At 41.7% G+C, this 20,395-nt stretch overlaps 1 protein-coding gene across 3 annotated transcripts in view; it reads right to left on the bottom strand.

Annotated features, from left to right (window-relative positions):
* Window positions 1–19,008, bottom strand: part of MGAM (maltase-glucoamylase (alpha-glucosidase)) — a 102,467-nt gene extending 83,459 nt beyond the window's left edge. Inside the window, exons 1-4 of one of the 3 annotated variants that reach the window (XM_010854981.1) lie at window positions 18,968–18,986; window positions 11,868–11,952; window positions 7,500–7,626; window positions 5,090–5,208 (exon numbers count right to left, since the gene is read on the bottom strand). In XM_010854981.1, the coding sequence (XP_010853283.1) occupies window positions 5,090–5,208; window positions 7,500–7,626 (246 nt within the window). In that variant the 5' untranslated portion in view covers window positions 11,868–11,952; window positions 18,968–18,986. Of the gene's footprint in view, window positions 1–5,089; window positions 5,209–7,499; window positions 7,627–11,867; window positions 11,953–18,246; window positions 18,510–18,967 lie in introns of those variants that run through there. The other 2 variants (XM_010854982.1, XM_010854983.1) reach the window with 2 other exon arrangements.
* Window positions 19,009–20,395: the final 1,387 nt, after the last annotated feature.

The following is a 20,395-nucleotide window of genomic DNA, read 5'->3' as shown; positions in this document are numbered from 1 at the left end:
CTTCACAGTACAACTCTCACATCCATACATGACCACTGGAAAAACCATAGCCTTGACTAGACAGACCTTTGTTGGCAAAGTATTGTCTCTGCTTTTCAATATGCTATCTAGGTTGGTCATAACTTTCCTTCCAAGGAGTAAGTGTCTTTTAATTTCATGGCTGCAGTCACTATCTGTAGTGATTTTGGAACCCCAAAAAAATAAAGTCTGACACTGTTTGCACTGTTTCCCCATCTATTTCCCATGAAGTGATGGGACCGGATACCATGATCTTCATTTTCTGAATGTTGAGCTTTAAGCCAACTTTTTTACTCTCCACTTTCACTTTCGTCAAGAGGCTTTTTAGTTCCTCTTCACTTTCTGCCATAAGGATGGTGTCATCTGCATACCTGAGGTTATTGTGCCTTAATTATAGATAATATCGTAATATGCACTTTAAGTTTGGTTTAGAAAGTTAACCTGACCACTTCTTTCTATCCCATAGTGAAGTCTGACAGCAAAGAACATGCCATGTCTACAATTCTTATGATCTAGAATCTCGAGTCCCCTAAATTATAGTACAGTGAAGTTCACAGAACATCTGTCAGGGCCTCAGAGGCACTATTTTAAAGTCTTGTTAACTACAGCGTTTAGTAGCACTCCTGGCACTTGCTCAGTAGTCATCTGTTAATGAATAAATTTCAGTGTCCACATTGTCTCATGTCACTGATAAGGTCTTAACAGTCTGCAAGGGAAATGTGACTTAGTGACCAAGTGGCAGAGTTTTTCAGAGTACAGCCAAGACCAGATGTTAATACCCTGGCTCACCTAACATGCTGCTGCCCAATGGCTACACTATTGGTTCAAGACAACTGAAGTCTATATTCAGGCTTTTGCAGCTCACTGCCCTTCCCAGTACAATGGCCCTTAATTAATGTTGTGTGGACACAGAGTAATTCTGAGGTTGGAGACTAATAATGATCTGATATATACTTGCTAATATACTGTAAAACTTGCTCCATTAAACACTTTTTGATAAACTGGAATTTGGAAAAAGATATAAGTAATAAGTAGATAACTACCAAGTGTGTTTGTTATCAAATATGACAAAGTTTCTGAATAAGAAATAGGGTGACAACTCAAATATCATTGAAAGATTACCATTAGTATTATTATTAATCGTATCCACAGGAAACACATAATTGCAAAGTGTTCTCAGCTTAACTAAATGGTTCCTCAGGGATTGCAGGTTTAACCATGTAAATCTCTTTTTATACAATACATTCCAATCCTGAAAACCAAAGAGTTGAAAATTATTACCTACCAGCTCTCTCCCAAGCTGGATATCTGGAATTTATGCTAAATATTTCTGCTCCCTGCCATCAGTGGGATCGTTCAACTAAATTCTGGAATAGTGGATTAAAAGGCTTCATCAGCTAGTCCAGAACTAGAGATCAGGACTAGGGGTTTAGCTACTAATAATTGAGCCATCTTTCCTTCTGAGACCCATGAAAGGGGCTCTTTGAGCCTGTTCTCTCTAAAAAGGCTCCCAAGAGCAACTGGGGGGTGGTTGACAGATGACTTTATTCTGTCCCGGACACAGGATTCCCTCCCTTTACTGGGATAAGAAACAATGGATTTTACAACAAAGAATCATCTGAAGGGAGATTTATACTGTTAATTCTTCAACCCCAGAGGAGAGAAGGTGAGAGGAGTAAGAAAACATTACAGCAACGGCCTCAGCAGTAAGACATGGTGCCCAGCCTGGCGTCATGTTCATAATTTATTCCCACTTCCCTCCCCCATATAGCCTTAATCCTTTCCTTCAACAAATACACTTACCTATATATATATAGATACTTTAATATTAAGTATCTGTGTAGCTATTTATCTAAATCTATACACACACATACACATCATTACCCATAGAATCAGAGCCTCTCAACAACAGCCTGGATCAGCATATAGCACCCAGGATACTTAAAACACACAACAGATTACCTAAGAAATACCGTCTATGAAAAACCCAACCCCTGAAAGTGCTTTCTAGAGTCTTTCCCTCTGGCTGCGCTGAGGAGGAGCAGGCCGGTGACTGAATGCCAAGGTCATAGATTAATTCCTTGGGTATAACACATAGAAGAAAGGCAAAGGTTGTTTACTGAACTACGATCTTGATACCACAGCGTTTATTAAAAGGCCTTATAATAAAATGAAAGACCAATTCCTGAGGCAGCAGTGACATGTGACGTTCACGTGGCCAGCAACAAGACGGGGTGTTGCAGGAGGGTGAACAGACTGAAGATGCATTAGTCTTCCAGGCAGGCTTCTGAGCAAGTAGTTTCCTAGCACGCTATCACAGGGGCAGGTAAATGGGTGTGGATCAGCTTTCTGGAAACATCTTGCTTCGGCACAACCTGCCTAGACCACAACTCCCCATTCCTGTCGACAAAGCAGCGCAGGGATGGTCCTCTACAGCAAGCTCCAATCTGCCTTATAGTCCCAAACACTACATGCTCTCTGGCGCCCATCCTGTAACTGGCCACACGGGACCACTCGCTATGTCCCGTGTGTGCCCCACACGTCCTCTTCTGTCACTTCTGTCACTGTCTCCTCTTTTCTGAACTCACTTTCCATTTCTCTCATCTCTGTCAAAAATCCTACTTACTGCTAATTCCAGACCACCACCTTCTCCTTGGTGATAATCTCTTCTGTTTTGTGATCCACACAGTATTTTATTTACAACTTATAAATTTTTGTTTTATAGTCTTGTTATTTATTTACTTCAGTTATCTCCTCTACCTATTGAATCTATCATCTAAAACACTAAACTTGTTGACATTTGGCCCCAGATTGAAGTGCCTTCTTTTTCTTTCTCTCTTCTACCTTCTTTTTCCTTTATTTCTACATCTTTTATTCTCTCTCTTCTTAGTTTCTGATTATATTATTTCGTTCAGCCCTCAGTGGCTTCTCCTAGATGCTCTATGTCACATAAAAAAATAAACCCCTGTACCCCAAATCCAAGGTCTTCCAAAATCTGAATCCAGATTTTCTGCTCAGATTCATTTCTTCCAAAATCTGAATCCAGATTTTCTGCTCAGATTCATTTCTTCCTACTCCAAGCAGGCATGTCTCTTCACCAATCTAAGAGTGGGTTGCATTCATTTTTCTCAGGATAAGATGCCAGATGAAGGGTGCAAGAGCTTGGTGAGATGAACTGGTCTAATTGGGATTCCTTCTGATTTTGGCAGGCAGGAGGAGAAAGGGGCAGCAGAGGACCAGATGGCTGGATGGTATCACTGACTCAACAGACGTAAGTTTGAGCAAACTCCAGGAGATGGTGAAGGAAAGGATAGGGAAGCCTGGTATGCTGCACTCCATTGGATCTCAAAGAGCTGGACATGACTTAGCAACTCAACAAAAAAAACAACCATATTGGAGCTCTCTCTTGCCTTCAACATGGCCTCTGAGCTTCCTGACTGGTTCTGTCAAATCACTCTTCTCCTAACTACAGTAATTTGAACAGAGACACACATACACCCTTGGAGAATGCCATGTGAAGACAGAAGCAGAGAATGGAGTGATGTAGCTTCAAGCCAAGGAACACCAAGCATTGTGACATCAGCAGAAGCTAGGACAAATGCATGAAACAGATTCTTCCTCAGAGCTCTCAAAAGGAACCAACCCTAGACTTCCCTGGTGGTCCAGTAGTTAAGACTCTGGCTGCCAATGCAGGGGACACAGGTTCAATCTCAGGTCCAGGAAGATCCCACGTGCCACAGGGCCACTAAGCCTGTGTGCCACAACTAGTGGAGCCCACGCCCTAGAGCTCATGCTCTGCAACAAGAGAAGCCACCACGATGAGAAGCCCGCACCCTGCAACTAGAGTAGCCCCACCCCCCGCCACAACTAGAGAAAGCCCGAGCGCAGCCACAAAGACCCAGAACAGCCAAAAATAAATAAATAAAGTTTGTTTGTTTTTTTTAAAAAAAGGAACCAACCTAACAACATCTTGATTTTGGACTTCTAGCCTCCATATATATGAGAAAAAAACATAGAAATACAATGCCTTTTGGTATTAGGACCTTTAGACAAACTAAAATAGTATCTCTCAAGAACATCACAGATTTTTCCAGCCCACAAACAATAGGACAGCACAGAGGTAAATGTGAAGGTGCCACATGCCCAAGACTCACAGGCAGCAAGCATCCTCTCCGTGCCTGATACAAACCTGCCATTACACGTCAGTGGACTTCACTCAGAAGCCTCCAACGTGAATATGACTGATATGGTGTGTGCAATACACTTTATAATCCTAATATCCTGCTGGATTTCAGCTGATGATCAAGAAACATTGCCCTACAGTAAATACCCAGATGTCTGTACTATCTTTAATCTGGTTTATTATTTATTACCTCTTCCTTCAAAACTTGGCTCTGGAAAGTGAAAGTTGCTCAGTCGTGTCCAACTCTTTGCAACCCCATGGACTGACTATACAGACCTTGGAATTCTCCAGGCCAGGATACTGGAGTGGGTAGCCTTTCCCTTCTCCAGGGGATCTTCCCAACCCAGGGATCAAACCCAGGTGTCCCACATTGCAGGTGGATTCTTTACCAGCTGAGCCACAAAGGAAGGCTCTGGAAACTGTCCTTATTTGAAATACTGTTTTGTGCCTGTGGTTGACTTTTTATTGTATCCTAGATAACCTATTGGAAATGTGTAAGGAAAAAAGAGAGACAGGCAAAGGAGAGACGAAAGAGTCAGAGAGAACTAGTAACCAAGCAGTGTTACCAGATAAAAGACAAATACATTTTTAGTATGAGTAAGTCCCAAGTCTTACTTGGAACATATACTAAAACAAAATTCATTGTTTATCTGAAATTAAATTTAACTGGGCAGCCTATACTTTTATGTGCTGAATCCAGCAACCCAAGGGGATTTTCTAGTTCTTTTCCTAAAGCTGCACTATCATTTAAGCATGAATACAGGATTACTTTTTCTGAATCAGCAATAATTGCAATGCAAACAACAATTCTAGGGACTACAAACAAACAAAAAACACTTTATCCAATCTCATAAACTCTTAAATGAAAACCAGATTCGTAACTCAAACCTTTGTTGGTGATTGGTCAGGGATGCAGTTTATCCGTTCAGAGTCATTTACCACTGGGCACTCAGCAGAACCAGGGGTGGTACTTGCCCCAGAATCTGGGCTAACTGTCGTCCCAGGATCTAGGATTATCCCAAAAACAAACATAAAATGAGACCACCAGACAGAATTAACATCACAGGCATCTGATACCCCCATAGCTCTCAACACTTTCAATTATATGGATGTCACTGCTGATTGGGCTTCACTCTGTGACTTTGAAATGTACATATTCACTTTATAAAGCTTCATTTTGTTCTTGCTGACTGCATTTAACCCTATATATACCTGTACCTGGAGAAGAGCATGACAACCCCCTCCAGTATTCTTGCCTGGGAAATCCTATGGACAGAGAAGGCTGGTGGGCTACAGTCCACAGGGTTGCAAAGAGTCGGACACAACTGAAGCAACTTAGCATGTATGCATACCTGCACCATCTCCTTCTACTAGCAAGGCTCCCCAAGTGCATACAAGAGCAAGGAGTTGGATTCCACCATTAGATTGAAAGCTCATCAAAGATTTCTTTAGGGCTCTCTACGATAAGTTCATAACAATATCAGGACAAAACAATGAGGCTTTTAATAAGCTTTCTTTTCACTAGGGTTTCCAATTCAAAGTGGTGGATTGGGATTTCCCTGGTGGTCCAGTGGTTTAAAGACTCATTTTCCAATGCAGGGAGTACAGGTTTGATCCCTAATTGAGAAGCTAAGATAAGATCCCACCCACATGCCTCAAAGTCAAAAACCAAACATAAAACAGAAGCAATATTGTAACAAATTCAATAAAGACTAAAAATGGCCCACATCAAAAGCAAACAAACAAACAACTTAAAAAAAAAAAAGGCAAACAAAATACCCCAAAAGTGATGGATTAAAAGAACTTCTTGTTTGTGTCAGTTTCTGCATGCAGGTTTTATTTTCATCTTCAGGATCAGAGAATTTTAAGAATTTAACAACCTTTGAGATTATTTAATCTAGCTTCCCACAAAAGTAGAAATGGCATGGCTGAGAATAAGGGAAGGAGGGAATAGTCTTTCCTCTGGCTACATACTGGCCTTCGTTGCCTGCCCCAACTAGGAAGCTGCTCTTAGATGAAGCCCAGATACAAAATCATGGATAACTCAGCACAATCTAGCCCCGCTTTGAAAATAATACAGCTCAATAAACTTTTAATAAACTACTCTATTTGCTGTTATTTTTTTAAAGAACAAACTTGGGCCTAATATATTTTACTTGATTATATACTTATTTGACTATGTTTTATGTCAGTTCAGTCACTCAGTCGTGTCTGACTCTTTGCGACCCCATGGACTGCAGCACACCGGGCTTCCCTGTCCATTACCAGCTAATCGAGTTGGTGATGCCATCCCACCATCTTACCCTCTGTTGTCCCCTTCTACTCCTACCTTCAATCTTTCCCAGCTTCAGGGTCTTTTCCAATGAGTCAGTTCTTTGCATCAGGTGGCTAAAGTATTGGAGTTTCATATAAGGGTATTATTAATTATTATTGTGAAAAAATACAATTATTTAATGAAATTTGGCCAATATATTTTGAGTGCCAGTTGTGGAATCCTGTACTAGGCTAAACTGGGGGATAAAAGTGTCAGAGTTAGACCTCAATGTATGCCTGTTGTGCTGTCACATTATTTTGCTGACAATATTGTAACACATTCAATAAAGACTAAAAATGGCCCACATCAAAAGCAAACAAACAAACAAAAAACTTTCAAAAAAAACAAACAAAATACCCCAAAAGTGGTGGATTAAAAGACAAAAGTCCGTCTAGTCAAAGCTATGGTTTTTCCAGTAGTCATGTATGGATGTGACAGTTGGACTATAAAGAAAGCTGAGCACTGAAGAATCAATGCTCTTGACCTGTGGTGTTGGAGAAGACTCTTGAGAGTCCCTTGGACTGCAAGGAGATCCATGCTATAGGAAATCAGTCCTCAGTGTTCATTGGAAGGACTGATGCTGAAGCTGAAGCTCCAATACTTTGGCCACCTGATGCAAAGAACTGACTCATTAGAAAAGACACTGATGCTGGGAAAGATTGAAGGCAGGAAGAGAAGGGGACGACAGAGGATGAGATGGTTGGATGGCATCACCGACTCGATGAACATGGGCTTGAGCAAGCTCTGGGAGTTGGTGATGGACAGGGAAGCCTGGTGTGCAGTCCGTGGGGTCACAGGGAGTCAGACACGACTGAGTGACTGAGCTGAACTGCGCTGTCACAGTTTGAGTTGGGTGGTCCCCAACACACACATACAGGCTCACACCAGTCAACATGAAAGCATTACTTACTTCCCTGCCATTTATGAGGTTTCTGCTTTGAAAAGAGCAACATGTGGAGGGATAACTCCAGACCTCCTTGTTACCTTGTGATTCCAGGGAATCTCTGGCTGAAAGCACGAAGATGGGAATAGTGATGATAAACACCACAAGCAGAAGAATACTGAGCATAAGCTCCAAAGTAGTGAACTTTTTCAGCTTCTTTCTTGCCATCTACAAAGAAAGAGAAACAAGTTTAGATTTGAGTTTTCTTTCACATATAGTCAGCGAAGTTTTTTTAATGGAAAAGCTCAAATGTATATACAAGAGGAATGAGTAAAATAACAAAGGCCCAGGTACCCATCAACTATAATTATCAGTTGGGTAATTTCACTCTAAAGTAAGTGTTAGTCAGTCATGTCTGACTCTTTGTGACCCCATGGACTGTAGCCCGCCAGGCTCCTCTGTCCATGGGATTCTTCAGGCAAGAATACTGGAGTGGGTTGTCATTTCATTCTTCAGGGAAACCTTCCTGACCCAGAGATCAAACCCAAGTCTTTTGCATTGGCAGGCAGATTCTTTACCACTGAGCCACAGGGGAAGTCCAATACTATTCTAAATAATATTTCCCATGTAAAGGAAACATCTCTAAGGACTCCTTAGAGATGTTTAATTTGAGCCTGGGGCAGGAAATGTACAAAAGGAGTTTAGGTTATCATGTTAAACCAGCAAGAAGGGAGCTACCAAAGAGTACCAGGAACCAACCTGAAGAGACTCTCATTGGGTTAAGTGGGACAATATGAGCATTAATAATAATAATGCCGTCAGTGGACTAATATGGATGAAACGTATTTAAATCTATGAATTCATAAAGATTTTGGACTAAAAATTCTCATTGATCCCCTTTGGAGGATTCTAGGGATAAACTCCTTAGTTTGAAAACCAGTAAATAAAAAGTCAAATGTTTATCCTACCTTTCCACTACAAACTGTTCCTGAATAAACCAAATGATAGACCAGGGAAAATTTCTTTCTATAGGAATATTTCATTTAATAAGTAAACAAAGAATGATAAAATTACAGTGTCACTGCATCACAACTCCTAATGAAATAGTGGAGTGAAGAAATGCTCCCCAATGGCTATGAACATTTAAAGCAAAAAAAGAATCTGTTAGATTTTATGTATGTCCTGCTGGAAGATGCTGTTCCCATCTATGCACCATTCATGCTATAGAAAACAAATCTGTATCTGTCAAAACTCCAGGTCTAATAATTTACAGGAAATACAAGGGTGGAGAGACATGTTGGGCTGCATGGAGATACAATCAGCAAAGTTAAGTATTCCAAACCCACAGGAATTGTAAGATAATAAATGTTTATTGCTTCAAGCTGTTAAATTTGGGGCAATTTGTTATGCAACAATAGATAATTAATATACATGAGTAAATATGACTTTTGAAAAAATATCATTTTTAAAATGATACATTTTTAAAATATACATTTTTTAAAAATCTGTTTGCCTCTCATCAAAATGGCCTTCTGCATTATATATTTAAATATGGTTACCTGCTCTATGGAACAAAGATAATAAGTTTCTAGCTATAGGAGAGACATATTTCCTTAAGCCTTAAAGAGAAAAAATCCCTCATCAGCATCATCTGATTGACCTCACTTCCCAAATTATAGGGGTCTCAGTGGTGAAACCTTACCATGTCCTAAATTGGAAATACGATTCAGGAAAAATTAAGGTCAAGAAAAATGACAAACATGTATACTTATGGCTGATCCATGTTGCTGTTCAGCAGAAACCAACTCAACTGTAAAGCAATTATCCTCCAACTAAAAATAAATTTTAAAAAAATTAAAGAAAAGAAAAGAAAAATGACAGGAGGCAAATAGAATAAGGAAGCAATTTAAATAGATTTAACTGCTTTTAAGAGAAAAATTGTTAAAAAAAACAAACACCTACTTAGCAGACTGTTGCCAATCTTTGTATATTCTATTTCATGTGACAAGCATAAACTGTGCAATGACAATGATAAAAATCACTACCCACAACTGAGTAACGTGCTAATAAGATTACGTAATTTGTTGCACGCAATCTTCCTAACAACCCTCAGTGAGTTATTGCTACCATCTTCACTTTCAGATGAGGAAATTGAGCTTCAGCAAGGTCATATAACCTGCCTGATAACACACAGATGATAAGGGGCAAAGTCACAGTTTGAATACCAGCCCTTTGGAGCTCGCAGCCAGAACTTGTAACCACTACTCTGTTGTTCCATGCCATGATGCCCACGGTGCACTCCCGAGAAAGCTTTTGGCGAGATTGTGCTTTTATCAGATAGTGTCTGGGTCATTAAACAAGTGCTTAGAACGGGTGTGGCCCGGGGTGAGGTGCATAACATGCATTATTTCATTTTGTCCTGACAACTATCCTCTAAGCTGAGACTGTACGACAGGTTGGACTTTGATAAGTGCTCTGGAGAAAAATAAGGCTTGGGTGGGGGGACAATGAGGAATGGGGGAGAATGGGGGTGGTGGTTGCAATGTTAATTAGGGAAAGTCTCCTGGAAAAGCTGAAAGTTATTGCTGTACATAAATCATGTGGACTCCATGGTCATTTTTTTCCCTCTTAAATTAAAACGCTTATATGAATAATTGCCAAAGCTCATTTTCCTGGTACTGCTCTAATCATTTAGGCAAAGTAGATAGATAGTCAGGTGGGGCCCAAACTTGAGATGGCTACTTGAATTCTAGATAATTCAGATAAACTAGATAATCCATTTTCATTTTTTTATGTATAGCCGATAGCTGATTGGCATATGGCAATTTAAGTCTTTTAAAAATTCTTTGATAACACGAGGCAAGAGCTCTTGTGGGAAAGAAAGGGTTCATTTTACAGAGACTGAGAATAACTTGCAAAGAGGACCCCAGCAAGTCATGGCTATTCCTCAAAACTCCTGGGTAAAATTTATTGGCCTGATACATTGTCATCTGGATATTTAAAGAATGGGAAGGAAAAAGGGAGCTAACGGTCTTTTTCTCCCAAGTCTTGTTACATCCAAAGTGCAAAGATCTAAAAGCTTGACCTAACTTAGCTGTGTGACCTTGGAAAAACTGCTGAACCCCTCTGGGCCTCATTTTCCTCATCCGAACCCCAAATGCATCATCTCTGGAAGACAGCTATGACCCTATTCTCACCCCAGCAGCAGGGTGTGCAAAGGCTTATTTTGTCCATCACATTTGGCAGTTTTGGAAATTTTCAGATGGAAAATCTCTTCTTCTAGGGCCATCTAGCCCTTAGTATTCCATGCTCAGGGAACAGTTTACATATAAAGTATTGGTATTAGCCCATCAAAATTCATTGGTAAGGGTTGCCTGATGCTAAAAATCTTTGGCATCTGTGGAAGAGTGAGTGAAACAGTGACGTGCTAGCTTAGTTGGGGGTACAGAACAGAAGGGTCCCCCCACCATTTGGTCCTTCCCAGCACAGCAAAACAAAGACCCCTCTCTCTTCTTCCTGCCTGCCTACCATGCACACACACTGTTCCACACTGTGATAAAGAGTAGTAGGCAGTTTAGAGGTTCGGAATACTCCTTCCACACAGGAAAGCCACCATTCAGACTCTCTACTGAAAACCCATGGAAGCCATTTCTAGTGAGACCCACGGGATTGATCGTGGTTTCCCTTCTGTTTCCCCAATCGCAACTCTTTCTTCTCACCTCCACGGCTCATCGGAAAAGGAATGCCCACTGTGTTCAGCTAGACACTCAACAACCAGTGAAGACAGGACTCTCTATTACTTCATTTTGTCAGAGAGGGTCCAGCAACGATCCATCACCTTTCCACTCCCCTAGGCACTCGTTTCATTTTGACACGCGACAGTCAGTCCAGACATCGAGGCTTTCCCTTCATTTCCTTCTTCCAGACCCCACAGGAAATCTCCCGACATACCAAAGCAGGTACACACCCCAATACTTCACACACATACACACACACACACACACCCCTTTAGACTCTTACCCATAACAATTCTTTATTTGATCAGCAAAGGCACCAAACTCACAGGGATAGAAACAAATTTCTCAAGTTGCTGACTGTGATGGATTCTTGAAACACCACTTCTCAATCACAGCTCCATGTCATTTTAGAAGGAACATCCCAAATTGCCCTCATCTAACTCCCAAATTCTAACTCCTTCCCCTCACTTCCCCCACCTCGTCTCAAGAATCAGAATTCACCTCGAAAATTAAATCAGTCATCGCCACACACACACACACACGTCTCAAGGACAAAAAGAGTTGTGTTTTGTTTAATATGTGTTTGTATAATTTTGTGGTTTGTTATTGATGCTTATCTTTGTGTTTAACCAGTTAACAAGGGCATCTGATTGAAGGAGATGAGCACAAGTCCACACACACTTGTACACACGCATCTGTAGCCATCAGTGAGCACACAGTTTAGGAACATACCTCATAACCCCGAGGCTGTGTCCTCTCTCTGAAGGATGGGCTGGTAATCCGTGCAGAGCACAGTCCAGAGAAAGCAGCCACAGCCCTGGTAACCAGTTACGGTGCTGATGTTAATGGAGTTCAAATGCAAATCATTGCCCAGCTTTTTCTCAGGCTGATTTGCTGGTTAATTAGTAATCAAGGTCTTCCTCTGAGGTGAACATCCTTTAAGACCTTGGGGCAAGAAGCGACCACCCTGAACCCAGGAACACAGAATGTCTCTGCAGCAGTGACGCTCCATGAGCCTGCTAGCAGAGCAAGACCGACTCAAAGTGTAGATGACAGAGAACAACAACAACAAAATGATCCAGGTAGCCCAGAAGAGCTCCCTCTCTCCCAGCGACCCCAATCTCATTCACTGATCAGTGTTTGAAGGAAATGATTCTGAAAATGTTTACAAAATAGTTCTCTTCTTCTCCTGCCTCTTTTTAAAGCTGTATGTGTGTGTGTGTACGTGTGTGCGTGGGCTAAAGAGACCCTTTGGCCATCTTATGCTTCCTCTGGACTTCTCTTAGGATTACATTTTTTTATGCATGAGACAAAATACAGAAGTACAAAATAAGGATACCAAAGAAACTAATTTCATTGAGTTACAGTTACTAATAGATAGATAGATAGTGAAGTCGCTCAGTCGTGTCCAACTCTTTGCGACCCCATGAACAGTAGCCAACAAGGCTCCTCCGTCCATGGGATTTTCCAGGCAAGAATACTGGAGTGGGTTGCCATTTCCTTCTTCAGGGGATCTTCCCAGCCCAGGGATCGAACCCAGGTCTCCTGCATTGTAGGCAGACGCTTTACCTTGTGAGCCACCAGGGAAGTCACACTTACTAAAATTCTTCTTAAATTGCAGTATAATAATGTATGTTCTTTTTTAGTTCACTCACTCAGTCATGTCCAACTCTTTCCCACCTCATGGACTGCAGCACACCAGGCTTCCCTGTCCATTACCAACTCCCAGAGCCTACTCAAATTCATATCCATCGAATCAGTGATGCCACCCAACCATCTCATCCTCTGTTGTTCCCTTCTCCTCCTGCCTTCAATCTTTCCCAGCTTCAGGGTCTTTTCCAATGAGTCAGTGCTTCGCATCAGGTGGCCAAAGTATTAGAGTTTCAGCTTCAGCATCAGTCCTTCCAATGAATATTCAGGACTGATTTCCTGTAGGATGGTCTGGTTGGATCTCCTTGCAGTCCAAGGGACTCTCAAGAGTCTTCTCCAACACCACAGTTCAAGAGCATCAATTCTTCAGCACTCAGCTTTCTTTATAGTCCAACTGTCACATCCATACATGACTACTGGAAAAACCATAGCTTTGACTAGACGGACCTTTGTTGGTAAAATAATGTTTCTGCTTTTTAATGCTGTCTAGGTTGGTCATAGCTTTTCTTCCAAGAAGCAAGCGTCTTTTAATTTCATGGCTGCAGTCACCATCTGCAGTGATTTTGGAGCCTAAAAAAATAAAGTCTCTCACTGTTTCCATTGTTTCCCCATCTATTTGCCATGGGATCGGATGGCATGATCTTAGTTTTCTGAATGTTGAGCTTTAAGCCAAATTTTTCACTCTCCTCTTTCACTCTCAAGAGGCTCTTTAGTTCTTCTTTGCTTTCTGCCATAAGGGTATTGTCATCTGCATATCTGAGGTTATTGATATTTCTCCCAGCAATCTTGATTCTAGCTTGTGTTTCATCCAGCCTGGCATTTCGCATGATGCACTCTGCATATAAGTTAAATAAGCAGGGTGACAATATACAGCTTTGATGTACTCCTTCCCCATTTGGATCCAGTCTGTTGTTTCATGTCCAGTTCTAACTGTTGCTTCTTGACCTGCATACAGATTTCTCAGGAGACAGATCGGGTGGTCTGGTATTCCCATGTCTTTAAGAATTTTCCACAGTTTGTTGTGATCCACACAGTCAAAGTGCTTCTTTAAGGATATATTAACTAACAAACCTAGCAGTTACTACAATTTCAAAACAGTATAGACAGTATTTTGAGATTATCTTAGATATATGATATAAAAGTAACCGTGACCTCTCTTGGAACCAAAGTCTTGGATACTGCTCACACGACAGTGATTCATGGCCTGACTTTACACTTTGACAGATTAAATGTCAGTATTTCAGCAAAGAAAAAAGCATAAATATTTTCCCCTTCCAATTCACCTACTTTCTGAACTAAATGCATGAACCCCAGGTTAAGAACTCTATTGCTAGGCAGACCCTCCCTCAAAGTAGGACAGATAAGATACAGCATTTTTTCATCTACATTTTGAGTCAGTCTTGCTCTGTTACCAGGCTCATAAATAGGCAGATTGGGGTTGACATATACACACTACCCTATGTGAAACTGGTGACTAATAAGGACCTACTGTATAGCAGAGCGAACTCTACTCAATAGTTTATAATGACTTATATGGGAATAGAATCTAAAAAAGAGTGGATGTATGTGTAACTGATTCACTTTGTTGTACAGCAGAAACTAACCGTGTAAATCATCTCTACTCCAATAAAGTTAAGTGAAACTATCAGTCCCTCAGTCACGTCCAACTCTTTGCGACCCCATGAAGTGTAGCCTGCTAGGCTCCTTTGTCCATATAAGTTTCCAGGCAAGAATCCTGGAGTGGGTAGCCAAAGGGGATCTTCTTGACCCAGGGATCAAACTCGGATCTCCTGTATTTCAGTTGGATTCTTTACCATCTGAGCCACTAGGGAAGCCCCAGTGATGCCAATGATCCATGAACCGATTATTGCCAGTCCCAAGGAAATAAGTATTAAAACTGAGGATAGGTATTTACAAACTTTTATTACCACTTGTCAGAGAAATTTCTGTCTCCTAAACCTAATAATAAAAAATGGAGCTTGTGTTTGTATATATATGTGGTTTTTAATTTAATTCTCCTGGCCACTTATTTTTATTTCAAATTTATGAAAGTCTCAATCTGTGACCTAATGGAAAAATTTTTTAACCTTTTTTTTTTAATGACAGATCATTTTAAAAACTCAGCTCAACTATGGTTAATGCCTGGTCATTTGCTTTTCTGGATAAGAGAAAATTCAGGGAAAATTCAGGCTAAGGGACCTAAATTTATAAACTGTGTATCACCTAGAAAAACTAGACAAAAGTCAACATCTATTATCATTATTTCATTGTGGACACAGACTATTAAAAATAGAATGCATTTATCATTTTGAAAAGTTTACTCTCTTGTCATTTTTCTCATTTCATCAACCAGTGGAAATGATGGGAACCAGGAAAACCTGCAGACCAGGTACTGGAAATCCCCCATCTACTGTGTTTGTTTGGTACCACAAAGAACTCAGAACTAGAAGAGGAAGGAAAGGAAAACTAAGGTGCATGGAGGCCTGCTGGGTACTGCAGTCTTTTATTGACGTTATCTCATCAGTATTCACAAGGGTCCAAGAGCAGTGAGGGTCTGAACTGCCAGATGGATGCTCGTCAACTCTGCATCAGAGCCCACATGGTCTATTTAGTATTAACCCTAAAGAACGTTAGAGATCATCACATCATTTTACAAGTGAGGAGACTGATCTGAGTTCAAAACCCAGGTCTGTTTACTGGCTGGGGAAGTACAGCCACGTAAATCTCAGTTTCCTTAACCTAAATGAAGATCAAAGTGGCACTAGAGGTAAAGAACCCGCCTGTCAGTGGAGGAGACGTAAGAGACGAGGGTTCAGCCCTGCGGTGGAGAAGATCCCCTGGAGGAGGAAATGGCAATCCAGTCTGGTCATTCTTGCCTGGAAAAGTCCATGGAGAGAGGAGCCTGGTGGGCTACAGTCCATGGGGTCACACAGAGTCAGACACACTGAGCATGCACGCACCCACACCCCATCAAATTATGAAGATTAAACCCTATAGCACAAGTAAAAGACTTGGTGTTACACAATAAATGGTGTCAGGTACAATTATTATGATTATAATGCATCTGTCACAGCTGTGACCAGAGCCCAGACCCTGGACTCCCAACCACATGTGCTTTCAAATAGGCCAATATCTCCTTCTCTCCTAAATCAGGATTTTGATTGAAGTTGTTGCTCAGTTTCTAAGCCATGTCCAACTCTATGTGACCCCATGGACTATAGCACAACAGGCTTCCCTGTCCTTCACTGTCTCCCACAGTTTGTGCAAACTCATGTTCATTGAGTTGGTGATTCTATCCAACCATCTCATACTCTGTTGCCCCCTTCTCCTACCCTTCATCTTTCCCAGCATCAGGGTCTTTTCCAATGAGTCAGCTTTAGGCATCAGGTGGCCAAAGTATTGGAGCTTCAGCTTCAGCATCAGTCCTTCCAATGAATAGTCAGTGTTGATTCCTTTTAGGATTGACTGGTTTGATCTCTTTGCTGTCTAAGGGACTCTCAAGAGTCTTCTCTAGCACCTCAATTCAAAAGCATCAATTCTTCAGTGCTTAGCCTTCTTTATAGTCCAAGTCTCACATCTGTACATGACTACTGGAAAAATTATGGTTTGACTACATGGACCTTTGTCCACAAAGTGATGTCTCTGCTTTTTAATACACTGTCTAGGTTTGTCATAGCTTTCCTTCCAAGGAGCAAGCATCTTTTAATTTCATGGCTGTAATCATATGTAGTTATTATATGTGTGTTATAACTGAGGGTCTGTCAGAATAGCAATGACAGCAACATTTTTGCAACACGTATTATGACCCATACATTACATTAAAGGATTCACAGACAAGATTCCAATTTCTCCTCATAACTACACTATGAGGCAGGGACTGTTATCACCCTAGTTTTATTTTATCTCTTTTTTTTTTTTTTTGCCAAGTCACACAGTATACAGGATCCTCGTTCCCCAACCAGGAATCAAACCCATGCCCCCTGCAGTGGAAGTGCAAACTCTTAACCACTGAACCACCTGGGAAGGCCCTATTACCCCAGTTTTCAAGTGGAGAAACCTGAGGCACAAAGAGCAACTGCCCACAACTTGTGTAACTAACAGGAAGTCAAACCAGAGTGCAGATGCAGGCAGTCTTATCAAGCCTGCACTGGAATACGAATGTGAGTGATGTCTCCATAACCTCACAGCCAGGAGCAGGTAAGAAGTTAAATGGCTCTGCTGCAAAAGACAAGAGAGCACTGAAAAATGCCACTGGGAAAAGAACAACCCCAACCAGGAGGGACAGGAAAGAAACCAAAGGCCAAGATAGATGGGAGTGGGAAAGAAAAGAGAGACTGAAGGAGACTGGGGGCTAAGGAATCAACAAGGCACTGAGGTTAGAAGAATGAGACCTGCTTTAGAAACTTTAGCAAAAAGACAGGGGAAGACAGTTGTGGTAAAGTCAGGGACAATATTGTAAAAGTATGCTACAGCCACCACATCACGGAGATTCTGTTAGCAAGAAGACTCCCACCAGCAACAGGGACCCACCGCAGACAACACACTGCCCAGGCTGTCATTAACATGAAATAGATTTCTGAGCCTAGGATTTCTCTGCCTAGGATTCAACGTGCAGGATTATCTGTCACTGTGAGTCTTTACTGAGAATATTGCTTCTTCCCACACCTCCAAAAAAAAAAAAGTCATAGTCACAGAGAACACTGGGACCTGTGTAAGCTGCATGTCCATTGGAGTGGCCCAAAAGTATGGAACTCTGCTACCATGAGATCCTCCATGGGCATTCCCTGAAGACCAAAGAGCTGGTGGATCACAGTCGATTTTGAGCAAGACCATGCAACCGTCTCCAAACTTCATAGTCCAAACAAAATAGGCATGGTCTATTCTTCAGGATGAATTTCAAACTCTTCTTTCTCTCTTTAAGGCCCTCCTTGTCATTTTGACTCCACTAATCCAGTAATTTTTCACTAAGCACCATTAAACTTGGCTCATGGCTGCTTCTGCACCATTGCCTGAGGGCAGCCCTCCTCCAGGGCTGGATCTACAACCTCTTGTCCTCTGTCTTCTGCAAAAACCCCTCTCCTCTTGCAAAGCTAAGCTTAAAATCCACTTACTTGGTCTGAAATTTTCTCTAAATGCTCAATTTAACATTTTTGGTTCCCCATTTCTGAACAGCTAAAGTCACAGTACATTCAACACTGGTGCTCTGTTTTATAGGTGAGCATACCCCCAAATGCTCAGAGAACATCTAGCCTCCCATCAAGTCCCTGCTGGTTGAGGTCTCTGAGAATGTCCATCAAAGCCCAACCCAAGCAAGGAGCCTGGACTGACCTCTGAGCAGAGAAGGGACAGATGACCGCCCAGTGTGTTTTCCATTCTCCAAGCATTGAACATGACAGTGGAGTCTCCCTTCTCAGAATAAAATCCTGATAAAAACTAAGATACTCATCTGTCTGGGTTTTACCTGCAGTGGACTGTGGGTGGGTTAGATGATCCTGAAAGTATCCATAAATAAGCCAGTTAACTTGAAACAGATGGATGTAACATTGAAATCAAGTTAAACCATCTCTTGGACACTGTTTCCATGTTAAGTCTTCTAGAAAGAGCACGCGGTTTGGAATCAAACAAGCCACGGTTTGAATATTGGATTCTCTTCTATGTGCCACAGACCTTGGGCAATCATTCCAATGTTCGGAAGGTCAATTGCCCTCTCTGTGAATTGGAGGTAATAATAGGCTTGACACATATGACTTTGAGCCTAAGCTGAGATAGTAGGTAACCTGATATCCAGGGTCGCAGTTTCCCCAGTCCCTCCCCAACTGTGTTTTCTTAAAGTCAAAGAAAACCCAGCAAGTGGAACCATTAGCTTAAATTCTGTTAACAACACTTCCTTCAGTTCATCCACCCCCAGAAACAGCCTCACTAGTGTGGGCTGGAGGAAGTGGTCTCTTCCCTCCCTGGACCACCGACAGACAAGTGCAGAGCATCAGCGCCTCCCACACTGAACCACAGGCTAAGGGAGAGACACCAGTTGAGCTCCTGACTGTGTTCGCCATGGTTCCTTAACACTCCTTCTTCCCCCATCTCCCCTCACCCCCTTACACAAGCGCATGCCATCTCCACACCTTCATGTCACAAAGCATCTCTCACAGTCTCCATAGCCTACAAAATTTTATAAATCATACCTCTTTTTAGGGCTTCCCTGGTGGCTCAGATAGTAAAAAAAAAATCCACCTGCAATGCAGGAGACACAGGTTTGATCCCTCAATTGGGAAGATCCCCTGCAGAAGGGAATGGCTACCCACTCCAGTATTCTTGCCTGCCTCTTTTTATTGCAACCAAGTTGGTTGTCCTTCTTTTGCCACCAAAATAAGCTCTTCACATCAGAGGCTATTTGGCAATGAAGAAGTTGCTTAGAGTGAAAGTAATTTGCCCGCCCAGAAATGTTCAAAGGAAGGTGAGAATAAAGCAAACGGGGCATTACAGCATTTCCTCCTCTTGTGAAATACCTATTATTCAGCAGTTTTACACGGCCTTTCATCCTTTTCTACCTCTCACCCCCATGGACAGGAACATGTGCAAATACCAGCGTGAGTCCAAGGAGAGAGTGATTAGGGATACTACTTAGTATTCACATGTTCATGATAAAACTTTATATTTGTATAACATCTTGCAGTTTTCAGAGCACTTTAATCTGTATTATCTCTCTGATCACCACAAAGAGATAAGGCAGGATTATTTTTAAATCCCATGTATAATGAGGAAACAAATTAAGGAAAATGACTTGCTAAAGGTCATTTAAAGAGTGGTCCAAGTTGAACCTGTGCTAACTTACTTTTAATCTAGTAATCCAATGTTCACAGAGTATGAAGGCAGGAAATCCAGAAATTGCTTTTTTCAGATTAAATATTTGTTCATTCACTCAACAAATTCAAAGTTCACTCTCCACCACGTGTCCCGAAGAGGAAACCTCAGCTCCCTTCTATTATCAAATTCTACCATCCTCCCCTCATAGGCAGCTATGTCTCTTCAGTTCAAATCTTGTCCTAGAGATTTCTACCATTTCCTCCATGTCCCTCCTCCCCAAAATGTAAGGTACACCAACAAGCTCCTGTAAGGGACCCTACCACAGCCCTGCTCACTGGTCCCAGCTGACTGGACCAGCACTGGACAGATGATCCAACCTGTTCCAATGGGGTGCTCTCTCCCAGAAATTAGGATTTGACACCTAGAGTCTGAATCATACTCACATGTTACTGAGAGGCAGAAATTAAAGCTTTATTGAAAATACCTGTTTTCCCAAAAGAGACTAGAATAGACACATAGAAAGTAGCAGAAGAGATTATTCAACCCCAAAGAAGACGAAGTAGAGACAAGCTGCCAGTATTTTCCCTATTCTGTGAAGAACAGTGCACAACAGAATTTCATGTGATCCTCCTGCTTCTTCACCAAAATACTGCTTCTATATTACTACCACTACTGCTTCTACTACTAACCCATCACCTCCATCACCACCACCACCATCATCCTACCCCCACCATCACCACCATCATCACAACCATCGCCATCACCACCAGCACCATCACCACCACCACCATCACACACCCCCACCA

This window comes from Bison bison, unplaced genomic scaffold, assembly GCF_000754665.1.
Source record: "Bison bison bison isolate TAMUID 2011002044 unplaced genomic scaffold, Bison_UMD1.0 scf7180017864352, whole genome shotgun sequence".
NCBI lineage: Eukaryota > Metazoa > Chordata > Mammalia > Artiodactyla > Bovidae > Bison > Bison bison.
This window is presented reverse-complemented; position numbering and strand designations above follow the sequence as displayed.